This window comes from Babylonia areolata, chromosome 18 (assembly GCF_041734735.1).
Source record: "Babylonia areolata isolate BAREFJ2019XMU chromosome 18, ASM4173473v1, whole genome shotgun sequence".
NCBI classification, from domain to species: domain Eukaryota; kingdom Metazoa; phylum Mollusca; class Gastropoda; order Neogastropoda; family Buccinidae; genus Babylonia; species Babylonia areolata.
In genome coordinates, this window is record NC_134893.1 from 29,959,601 (window position 1) to 29,972,100 (window position 12,500).

Genomic DNA, 12,500 nt, shown 5'->3' on the forward strand with positions numbered 1-12,500 from the left:
ACATGTATGTATACATAAATGCTCAGATGTCAACCTACAGCAAACCATGCATACAGTCAATAATGACAGTAGACAACAACAACAGCAAAAGAAATCATTTAAAGGGAACTTTGAGGAAATCATACATACATCATCACAGCCATACACATGCAATAGTAATCACAGGCTTAAAGGATAGGCATAAAGAAGCAAACATATAATAAGCGTAGTGCATGCATGCATGCATGCGTGCAGTGCGTGCGTGCGCGCGCGCGCGCGCGTGTGTGTGTATGTGTGCGTGCGCACGCTCTAGCAAGTGTGTCTCTGATGAGCCCACGGCGAATGCATGTGTGTGTATGTAAGCGTTAGTGTACCTGTTTCCTCTTTGTGTGTCGAATGACAAAAATAAACAAAATGACCACACAGATAACAGCGTTTGCGGTCCTGTTTTGTCTTTGAGCAGAGTTTTAAATCTTTCCTCAAGTCATTGTACGGAATGTCATTATCATAGTCAACAGCAATGTCACCATTACAGTGACACGAAATCATTGACCTATATCCAGACGCAAACATAATTATATCCCGGAGTGTGAATTTAAGTGACTATGTTCCTGTTGATGACCACCGAAAGCAGAGTTATACGGACACGCCAAGGAACTGTCACATACACACGGAAAAGAGCCAATGACAGAGAAGTAGGGGTTGGTTATGGAGATGGGGTGATAGTGGGAACTAAGAAGAACGCATAGAGTGAGAAAATCACAAAGGCACTGAAAGATAAAGAGAGATAAGACGGAGAGATGTGTGTGTTTGTGTGTGTGTGTGTGTGTGTGTGTGTGTGTGTGTGTGTGTGTGTGTGCGCGCGCTTGTGTGTGTGTGTGTGTGTGTGTGTGTGTGTTAACCACAATAGCATTCATAACACCTGGTTACTTTCCAAACAAAACAATGATCGACGAAACAATATGCAACATACCGTGAAAACAGGCCTGTACACTTCATACTTGATCAATACTGATTGTGTATGGCTGTATAGCCCTACAGTAAAAACCGCCGCCCCTGAACATAAATCTTTGAAAAAAACATCCTCTAATTTCCTTCTGATTACCACGATTGAATAACACATAACTTAATAGAAGCACTCCACAGTGTGTTGGCAATGTTTTCTTCTGTTGTACAACGGTTTGGAAACGTATATGCTCTTGAGCAGAAAAGAAGAAAGCAACAACAATTCAAATCGAAATGTATACAACACAAAAATGTCTGTTGACATTGTAAAACTAGCCGAAGCTACAGTACAGGAACTTTGTTATTGTTGCATCAGACTAGTGTTTATGCTGTTATTCATGCTGCTGTTTAGTACATGAACTTCAATGTTCCTTCAAACTAGTGTTTACGCTGTTATTGATGCTGCTGTTTAGTACATGAACTTCAATGTTCCTTCAAACTAGTGTTTACGCTGTTATTGATGCTGCTGTTTAGTACATGAACTTCAATGTTCCTTCAAACTAGTGTTTACGCTGTTATTGATGCTGCTGTTTAGTACATGAACTTCAATGTTCCTTCAAACTAGTGTTTACGCTGTTATTGATGCTGCTGTTTAGTACATGAACTTCAATGTTCCTTCAAACTAGTGTTTACGCTGTTATTGATGCTGCTGTTTAGTACATGAACTTCAATGTTCCTTCAAACTAGTGTTTACGCTGTTATTGATGATGCTGTTTAGTACATGAACTTCAATGTTCCTTCAAACTAGTGTTTACGCTGTTATTGATGCTGCTGTTTAGTACATGAACTTCAATGTTCCTTCAAACTAGTGTTTACGCTGTTATTGATGATGCTGTCTTCATGCTTCCTGATTAGCAGCCGTTGTTGTTGTTGCTGCTGTTGCTGTTGGTACTGTTTTTGCTGTTGTTATCGTTGCTGCTGTATTTGTTGTCGTCGTTGCTGTTGCTGTTGCTGCTGTTGTTGTTCAGGAAGATGCTGACCACACCGAGGAAGGGTCTGAAGGGTTACAGACGGACAGGATATCAGAGTCACTGTCACTTTGTTCTGTACGACGCTCAAGCAGCAGCTGCAGACTTTGATGGCTCTCTCGCTCGACCTGACCCAGCTGCTGCAGCTGCTGCTGGACTATCCGACTCAGCTGCTGCGACAACTGTTGCTGGATCTGACACAGCTGTTGCGGTAACTGTTGCTGGACCTGGCTCAGCTGCTGCAGCTGCTGCTGGACTATTCGACTCAGCTGCTGAAGCTGCTGCTGCATGTCAGCCATCCGACACTCCAGCAGAAAAGGCTCACAGTCACGTGCACCTTCCATCTGTGAGGGAACTCGGTGTTCGTTCAGTGACAGCCTGCGTGACAGATTGTGGATGAAGTTGCTGTTGTTGCTGGCGTCGTTGGAGGTGGTGGTGGTTGTGTTGGTAGGAATGGTGGGGCCATGGACAGAACTGTAAGCTCCAAAACCACGTGGTGCTGCTGTTGCTCTGTGGAGCAGTCCTCTGGGACCTCCAGCCTGTTGGTTGGCTGGGTCATAGAAACGGCCAGCTCTCTGACCTCCAGAGGGTGACGACAGACGGCCGGACGTCCCGATGGATGGTACTGGGATGGTACTTCTTCTGAAGCCATCGCTGGATATTTGACTTGGATTCATCGACAAGACGCTGCACGAAAATATAAACAGTGTTTCCTGGTGATGTTTGTATGTGTTACTGACAGAGAGAGATAGAGAGAGAGCAAGAGAGACACAGTAAGAGAGAGAGAGAGAGAGAGAGAAAGTTGGTAGGGAAGGAGGGATACATACATACATACATATATATATATATATATATATATATATATATATATATATATATATATATATATATATATATATATATATGTAGCCAAGTGCTAAATATGACTGGCCACTAACCGTAGTTCACAGCTCAAGCTGAAAGCTGAGCTATAGCTGACACCTTTTTCGCATTTAACCATCATGCAGTCTCCAACGGCTCGCGCAGAATGTGTGACGCCATTCCCGGTTTGAATGCGAAGCCCATTATAAACCTATTCTCTAAACATCAATTAAATCAAGTCTCTGTATCGTTCGCTGCAGTATTATATTTGTTGTGCTTACACACACACTTTAAATCAGTTAGAAGCATGCTTGATTTCTGTTTAATCGTTTGTCAGTGTAAAAGATTTCAACTGACGCTAAGCTTACGTCATTTTGTCCTCCTCGTTTCATGACAACCACTCCACCAGTGTCCCTGTGAGCGGAAACTTGTGTTTGTGACACAGCGTATTTAATTAGCTATCTCTTTCGTCGGATCAGGAAACTACAAGTATTATATACTGGCACAATCGTCGCAATTCCATCTTTAAATATATACCACTTGTGTTTGCATACCTTAAACTGATTTAACGCAGTTTGTAATTTTCAGCGATGAGAATGCTAAAACTGATCAGTTCAGGTGACTTAAATTAAGATTATAAATTCATCGTAAATAATCAACACTTCATTTAATACTCATTATAAAGTAGGTATTGAACTCTTTCTTTTGCGACCTATCCGACGTAAATCGGTTCAGGAATCATTTAGAAATCTATCATTGAACACCTTGTCACAAACACAATGATAATCAAATTTAGGGGGATTTGAGCCGATTCGCTTCAGGGCCACGAGAGCGCCTTTGTGCTTCGCTTACTTGCATAAGTAGCGACAGAGTGTGATTACTGGTCACCTTTCCACCTCGCCTGTCACTGGCTAGAGCCTGCGCTCTCTCTCTCTCTTCCTGTGTTGCAAGCAGTGTGTGTGGTATGTGTTCCCGCAAAGGCTAGCGTCATCGCCATATCGCTTGCACTGTTTTCTCATTTTTGACTCACTTGTGTAAACAAAGTGAGTCTATGTTTTAACCCAGTGTTCGGTTCTCTCTCTCTCTCTCTCTCTCTCTCTGTGTGTGTGTGTGTGTGTGTCCGTGGTAAACTTTAACATTGACATTTTCTCTGCAAATACTTTGTCAGTTGACACCAAATTAGGCATAAAAATAGGAAAAATTCAGTTCTTTCCAGTCATCTTGTTTAAAATAATATTGCACCTCTGGGATGGGCACAAAAAAATAAACAGAGAGGCAAGGCCTTCAAGACTCACTTGTGATACACTTTTTAAAAAATCCAAGCTTTTTATGTATTGAGTATAATTTCAAAATGTAATGTTTAAGATGAGAAAGATCAGTTTAAAGCAAATTAAGTCCCCTAGCATTAATTACAGATTAATTTTCCTTTTTTTACCAGCTGCACCAAAACGTTTGCAAAATAAATAAAACTTCCATGCTTAGAAAAAGAAGTTCCTGTTTGAACAAAAAATGATAATAATGACTGCTCTTGTTGTTGGGTCAGAATATCAGATCAAAGTGCCAAGTTTAGAGAATACCAAAAATATAAATATAACAGGAAATGCAGTTTGCATATAATTAGGCTAATATTGGAATGTGCTGGAGTCCCTCACACTGTGGGCTTTTCTCCAATAAATGTGCAGATCATCTTGCAAAGCTTGGAGCTATAAACGCTTTAAATGCAATTGAACTTCCTCATCGTTTATCATCATCTGAATTGTGTAATATTGTTGAAAGAAATATGCAAAATTCCTTTCTGTCTTTAGAAGTTAACACTTCTGCCTTATTAAATGCTAAAAGAACTGGCAGGGCTGTTAAGAGCATGGCATTTAGGTAAATTACCAAATGCCCTAAACACAAAATATTGTGAAAATATTGAATGCATTTGCAATGGACGTTTAACGGTAGAGCACGTTTTAACCCGCTGTTTAGTAATGAAACCTTTTTTGCCTCCAGAAATTACGGAACAAGTGTTACCAGTTTCAAATGTTAACATTTTTTGGAAAAGGTTATATATTTCAAACTGTTCTTTATTAAAGTTAGCTAGTTATGTGTTAAATAGTCCAGTTGGTTGTTTATTGTAGGTCCCCACATGAACCTCTTTTCAAAATATAATCTACAGAAGTAGTGCATACAATATTTGATTTTTTTTTTCTTCCTAATGCCGCCCCGCCTCTCACACACACCCTTCCAATATTATGTTTTTTCTTTCTCCAATCACTGACACTCACCCTCTCCATTTTAGATTTTGTACTCTATCTTTTCCACATTCTGTTCTCTGTCTGTCTGTCTCTCTTCCTTTCTTAGTCCCCTCCCCCTTGCCCCCTCCCCCCCCCACCTCAACCGCCCCCATTTTCATTCGAATATACAGAAATGTCGATTTCTAATTAATACTAACAATCATCATTATGATAAGAATGATAATAATCCAAATAATAATAATAATAATATCATTTATTTTCAGTCTAATATCATCATCTTAGATAAACAGACTATAAATAAATAAACGAAACGAAAGTGATCCATCACAAGATTGATCCAAACTTATTCCCTTTAATGTTTCAATTCTTTTATCCAAATTAAATCCAAACAATAAATCACAGTCCTTTACCACCCAATTGTATTTTGTTACAACTTGGCGTTGCACAGTTTTCGCGTTTATCTTTCAATATAAAACAAGAGAGGCAAGGCCAAGTTTAGAGAATACAGAAAAGATAAGTATAACAGTAAATGCAGTTTGCATATAATTAGGCTTCATTTTTTTAATATTTTTTTGTGCCCATCCCAGAGGTGCAATATTGTTTTAAACAAGATGACTGGAAAGAACTGAATTTTTCCTATTTTTATGCCAAATTTGGTGTCAACTGACAAAGTACTTGCAGAGAAAATGTCAATGTTAAAGTTTACCACGGACACACATACACACACACACAGACAACCGAACACCGGGTTAAAACATAGACTCACTTTGTTTACACAAATGAGTCAAAAAAAAAGGTGCAATGTGCAATGTTTTGACCGTTGCGCTGGGTCCTTTTTTTTATGTTCACAATAGTTGCATCTGTCACGACTTGTGATGTCCATTTTCCTCAGAACACTGTTTGTCACCATACCATAACGTAGTCCGACTTGTATCCATATCAGCGTCTTTTCTATTGTTCTTTTTTGTATTTAAAAGTAGTTTTCCAGTCAACTTGGGTCCTTAGTTTTTGTTCCCACTTGACAAAAGGTAACGACATTCATTGAAACATTTTGTCGCAAAATATTCGCTCGTTCATTTATTTATAGTCGGTTCATCTAAGATGATGATGTTAGACTGAAAATAAATGATATTATTATTTGGATTATTATCATTTCTATCATAATGATTGTTATCATTAATTTGAAATCGACATTTCTGTATATTCGAATGAAAAGGGAGGCGGTTGAGGTGGAGGGGAGGAGGGCGGGGGGCAAGGGGGAGGGGACTAAGAAAGGAAGAGAGAGCTAGATAGATAGATAGATAGAGAGAGAGAGAGAGAGAGAGAGAGAGAGAGAATATGGAAAAGATAGAGTACAAAATCTAAAATGGAGAGGGTGAGTGTCAGTGGTTGGAGAAAAGAAGAACATAATATTGGAAGGGTGTGTGTGAGAGGCGGGACGGGGGAAGCGGGATTAGGACAAAAAAGTTATCAATAATCAAATATTGTATGCACTACTTCTGCAGATTATTATTTGAAAAGAGGTTCATGTGAGGACCTACAATAAACAAACAACTGGACTATTTAACACATAACTAGCTAACTTTAATAAAAAAAAAAAAAAAAACAGTTTGAAATATATAACCTTTTCCAAAAACTGTTAACATTTGAAACTGGTAACACGTGTTTTGTAATTTCTGGAGGCAAGAAAGGTTTCATTACTAAACAGCGGGTTAAAACGCGCTCTCCCGTTAAACGTCCCTTGCAAATGCAAAAAATATTCGCGAACCTTTACTTAACTTTGATATTGTTTGTAATGCTTTTAGTCAAGGATTACACTGTCTATCACTTACTCGGATTTTATTCAAGTTAGATAGCATTTCATTGATCTTATGCATTCCATGAATTCAAAGTAGTTATAGTGTTTATGCAATATTCATGCGAAAAGAGTTGATGACTTAGGAACAACCTTTCTCAGTCGATAATGTCTGGAAATAAGTATGCATACCTACCATTGTTGGCTCAATTCAAAAATGTATTGTTACCAGTCTTTGATTCATCACTGTGAAAGGGTGGTTCTGCAAGGTCCTCATGTTCGTCTTTTCAAGTTACTTGTTCGGAAAACATAAGCCAGGAGCACTTCTTTCCAGAATTTGTTACATTAAAAAATCGTATTGGGCCATATAATCCATTGATTTAATATAAACACTCTTGACATATAGTATTTGGTTCCTCATTGACCAATTCGAATACGGTAAGTGCCTTTTGTATTTTCATCTGATCTCATTTCACACGATAGAATTTCTGAACAAACTTCAAACAAATAGGGTGAAGTTATAATTATATCCTTGCCGACATTCTCTCTTAGTAGTAGTTTGGCTGTAGTAGGAAAAGCAGTAGCAATGGTAAAGTTGTTGTTGTTGCAGAAATAGAATAAGTAGTAGCACTTGGTGTTGTCGTTGTTATAGAAACAGAAGCTGAAGTAGCAGTACTCAGTACTAAATTTGTCAGTAGTAGCAGTATCAGTACTAGTAGTAAAGTTTTGTTGTTGTCGAAGTAGAAGTATCAGCAGTGGCTGTTTCAAGAATAGAAGCGGTAGTCGGAGAAATAGTAGTAGTAGGAGGAGTTGTTGAAATAGAAGTAGTGGTAGCAGTTGTAGTTGTAGGAACAGAAAAAGTAAGATACAAGGGAGTTTTATATAAATGTACATCATCATTATTATTATTAAGTAGCAGAAGAAGAAGTGGTTGTTGTTGGAATGGAAGTAGTTGTTGCAGTAGAAATAGAAGTAAGAACTGGATGCTGATGTCGCAGGAACAGAAGTAGTGGCAGTTGTTGTTGTGTTGATTAGTGGTGATGGTGGTGGTGGCGGCAGTGGTGCTATAATAAGAGGATGGAGGAGGAGGAGGAGGAGGTAGAGGAGGAGGAGGTGAAGGAGAAGGTGGAGGAGAATCATTCTGCAGTGGGCAGAGTGAAGCACCTGGATCGCGTGAAGAGGTCGCTGTGTGGGTCGGACCTCGGGGTGGGGACTGTCACCAGCGGATCTTCCATCATCCCGGACAGGTGTTGGGGAGGCCAGGTGTCACAGAGAGACGTGGTGATGTCTGCTCTGTCCCCTGTCCTGTCCTCCTGCCAGCACCAGTGTACAGTCTTCAGTGCTCCAGTCTCACACACAGCACTACACTAGCACACTATGCCCTGCAGATCATGTTACGAGAGTAGAAATGGCAGTGTATAAGGAAAAGGGAAACAAAAAGAAACAACCAGGAGACACACAGAAGAAGAAAGGGGGAATAAAGGATAGACAGATTGAAATAGCATTAATATAAACAGGAAGAAGAAAGAAACGAAGAAAGGAATGGTGGAAAAACAAAAGAGAAGAAAAAAAAGGGATCAGCAGCTAACAAGAATATACATTGACGACAACAACGACACAACACTATGACTGAATGTTATGGATACTTATATAACGCCTATCCTCGGTCAGAGACCAGGCTCTAAGCGCTTTACAACACGCGTTCATTTGCACAACAGGCTGCCTACCTGGGTAGAACTGATTGACAACTGCCATTTGGTGCTCGTCATTCATTTCCTGTGTCATTCAATCATATTTCGGGCACGCACACATACACACTCACACAGGCATGCAACACTGTACGTGTATGACCGTTTTCTTTATTTACCCCGCCATGTAGGCAGCCATACTCCAGATTCGGCGGTGTGCACCGCTGGGAATGTTCTTGTTTCCATAACTCACAAAACGTTGACATTGATTACAGGATCTGTAACGCGCATATTTGATCTTCCTTCTGCGTACGTATATACACGAAGGGGGTTCAGGCACAATCAGGTCTGCACATATGTTGACCTGGGAGATCGGAAAAATCTCCACCCTGTCACCAGGCGCCATTACCTATACTGGAACCGGGTACCCTCAGATTGAAAGTCCATCGCTTTAACCACTCGGCTATTGCACCCGTCACATTACATATCATATAATCAAAATAGAAATGTACCTGTGTGTTAACAACAGATTTCAGCAATGTTATGGACCGGTCTTCAGTTGGGGTTTCCTGTGTCTCTGGCTGATCACAGAAACCTGTGTGTACAAAGAGAGACAGTTTCAGCTCAGCGAGTGTCAGCACAATCATGCTGAACGATAAGGAAGAGGGATAGGGTCACTGAGTCCATAGTAATAATGATGATATTGATAATGTACATCTATACAGCGATTACCCTGCTGCTCTAAACGCATTTAACAATACACCTATCATGAATAAGACTCAGGGATGTCATACAATGTTCAGATACAAACTGACTAAGATACTACCATAAAAACAGTGTAGCATACAACTCCCACTCCCACCTCACCCCCATAACAAAAATGTTAAGACACAAACTCGATAAGAAATACTGGTTTAAAAACAGTGTGACATCGCTAACGACTCACACATATCTCCCTCCTCAACCCCAGCCCCCAAACTAACACACCCACCCACGCACACTCACGCTCAAGGACAGTTTTGGGGAAGAATGATGTACAGTTTAAAAATATTGTTTGAACAAGTGTGAGATTAAGATTAGACTTGAAAGATTTGATTAATAGTGGAGGAGTGTCTGATGTATTGTTGTAAAGATTTCCAAAACCAAGAGCCATAGTGTGTAAATGTTCGGAAACCATAGGACTTGAGTCTGTAACGCGGGATTTCAAACATGCATGTGTCATACGAAGAACACAGACCAGGGCGGGGCGGACTGTAAATCTTGACCAGGTCAGAAAGGTACGGTCATACGGAACCATTCAATTTATTCTTTCATATATTAGAAGCCAGTGTAACTTACATAGAAGTAGAGTACATAGTTTTTAGCTTTCAAAATCTGACGAGCAGCTGAGTTTTGAACTTTCTGTAGAGGTTCTATGACCGAATAAGGTAAACCTGTTAACAAAGAATTGCAGTAATCTAATCTGGAAACACACACACACACACACACACACAAACAAAACAAACACACACACCAAAAAAACGCACCAAGTGACAAGTCGTTTTGTTGCGTCATCTGTGAAAGGCAGTGTGACAAACATTCGTCACATTATCTTTCATACTAAGTTTAGAATCAATGATGAATCCTACCTACATTTCTTGCATTACGTGTGAACGGATATCATGGGAGCCTACTGTAACTGAGGATGGAAGAGTACGTGAAGGAGACAGGGCAGGAATCGCGAAAAGAGAATATATTTTGTTTTATCATAATTAAATATTAGTTTGTTATTTTTTAATCCAGCCTTCCATATCATGTGTGCATTTTTCAAGATCATCAATAAGTTCTTGTGCATTCTCTGATGAGGCTGAGTTTCGTACGCAAGTGTCATCTGCTAACAACTGGTGAACAACAGAGTGGTTCTGGGTGATATCAGACAGAGGGGTAGCATACGCTATAAATAAACTGGGACCAAGCACTGAGCCTTGTGGGTCACCAAAAAGAAGAGGTATCGGGGAGGATGTGGGATTGTTGCCAGACTCAAACTATTTCCTGTTCACCAAGTGAGATATGAACCATTTAAATGCAAAATAACAAACGCAAACAGTGGTTTCTAACAGGGAAAAGATAATTTGGTGATCAATAGGTTCAAATGCTAACAAGAGCAGAACAAAAATTCTGTCTTCATCCATTGCTGCAAGCAGATCATTCACCACTCGCAAGAGAGTGATCTCCTGCTCGATGGGCTGACTGGAAAGAGTTACAGAGGTTATTGTTTTGAAGATGTGAAATAAATTGTTGAAGAACTACTTTTTCCATAATTTTGGGTAGAAAAGGTAGACCTGAAACAGGTCATTTGTTCTTTAGTTGGTTTTTTGCCAAAAGAAGTTTTTTAAAAGGAGATTTTACAATGGCGGTATTAAGATCACAGGGAACAGTGTCTGAAGTCAGAGAGAAGTTAATGATGTTATAATATCCCGGAGAAGAATATTTATATTTTCACACAGTAGCTTTGTGTCGGTCGGATCGAATTAGCATGAGTTAGAAACATTTTTTAATAAAAAAAAACGAAAAAGATTTTCCCCAAACAAAGTGCTCATAAACAGGTTTAAATGATTCCAGGAGAGTTCCAGAGTATGGCAGCACACTGGGAGACTGTAGAGAGCTATTGCTCAGGAGGTGGGGCATGGGATCTTTTCATACAAATCTTCTTTGAAAAATAATCAGGAAACAGATGTTAATGAGTCTGGTTGACAGCTGGATGGCATGGGAGGCTTGTGTTGGTCAAGTGTAGTCCTGAAATTTTGGAACAATTGTTTACAAGTTGAGCTGGCCAGTATCTTAGCGGAGTTGAAAGCCGCTTTAGCGCTGTGAGCAAGATCAGTTGCTTTTCCAATAGTTAATTAACCAAAGCTGTCTCTGAACATGCACAGGACCGTTGACATAACATGTTTTTATCAGTACGTCACAGTCCCTCACTACATCCTCTAAATCAGATCTATAAACATTCCTTTTTAATCAGCACTTTGAGCCGGCTGAATGTGAAATATACATATGGTAGTAGGAATAGGAGTAGTAGTTTAACTACACGTTTATATCAGGACAGATGCTTTATCTATCAAGTGAACTGCACATGGGTCAAAAGGAAAACAGAAAAAAGTATATCTAATTTCAGAAGATGCAGACTTTGACTCCAAACCTAACAAATTCTGTTGAAATATTACTAATCACTTGCATGTCCTGACAACATACCTGCGCCTTGTTTGCTGTCTTTCTCCACGCTGCTCTCATCTGTCTGATGCTCTTTGTGCTCAGGACGTGTGGTCTGGGTCTGTGTGAGTCCCTCTTCTATCTTCACGTCTGTCTCCGATGTCTGCTGCCACCTGCGTTGTGGATTTCTGATCCTGGATTGGGTGTGTTGTTCTTCGGTACTCATGTGGTTCTCTTCTGTCTGGGTTTCTTGTTCTTCTTGTCTGGTTTCTGGCTGAATCTGTTTGTCCTCTGTGTGAATGCTGTCTGTCTGTTGCTCTTTGTTTTCATGAGGCTGACCGTCTGCTTGCTGCTGTGCATCGGACATTTTTACAGATTGTGTTGTTTCCATTTCTGACGTGATGATTTCGTTCAGTTGCTGCCAGTGACTGCAGTGTGCACTGACGACCAGTCGTTCGTGCTGCACGTGCCAGTCCCACACAACACCTGCCTCGCCCACCAGCCTCTGGACACGCTCCCTGCTGTCAGAGCTCTGCAGCTCCTGTGTGGAGGCTGCTGTCAGCTGTTTCTCCTCATGTCGCAGATCAGCCACGTATTCCCACAGAAGATCAGAATACTTGTGAATCATGTGAAATGGAGCGTGGATGTGCACGGCCTCTTCTTCAATGTTCACTGACACGGCCTGTTGAAGACATTCAGGCAGTTGGTTTTCTCTTTGAGCTGTGGCCAGAAACTTCACCTGCCATGGCTGTAGTTTTCTGTTGGTCTTTGTCAC

The 12,500-nt window shown here is 40.3% G+C and overlaps 1 protein-coding gene across 1 annotated transcript in view; it reads right to left on the reverse strand.

Annotated features, from left to right (window-relative positions):
• The window catches only part of LOC143292638 (uncharacterized), a 19,253-nt gene that overhangs the window by 1,413 nt on the left and 5,340 nt on the right, over window positions 1-12,500 (reverse strand). Inside the window, exons 3-6 of the mRNA XM_076603123.1 lie at window positions 11,768-12,500; window positions 9,049-9,131; window positions 8,013-8,161; window positions 1-2,639 (exon numbers count right to left, since the gene is read on the reverse strand). The exon at window positions 1-2,639 is cut by the window's left edge and continues 1,413 nt beyond it; the exon at window positions 11,768-12,500 is cut by the window's right edge and continues 1,145 nt beyond it. Of these exons, the coding sequence (XP_076459238.1) occupies window positions 1,949-2,639; window positions 8,013-8,161; window positions 9,049-9,131; window positions 11,768-12,500 (1,656 nt within the window). The 3' untranslated portion in view covers window positions 1-1,948. The remainder of the gene's footprint in view (window positions 2,640-8,012; window positions 8,162-9,048; window positions 9,132-11,767) is intronic.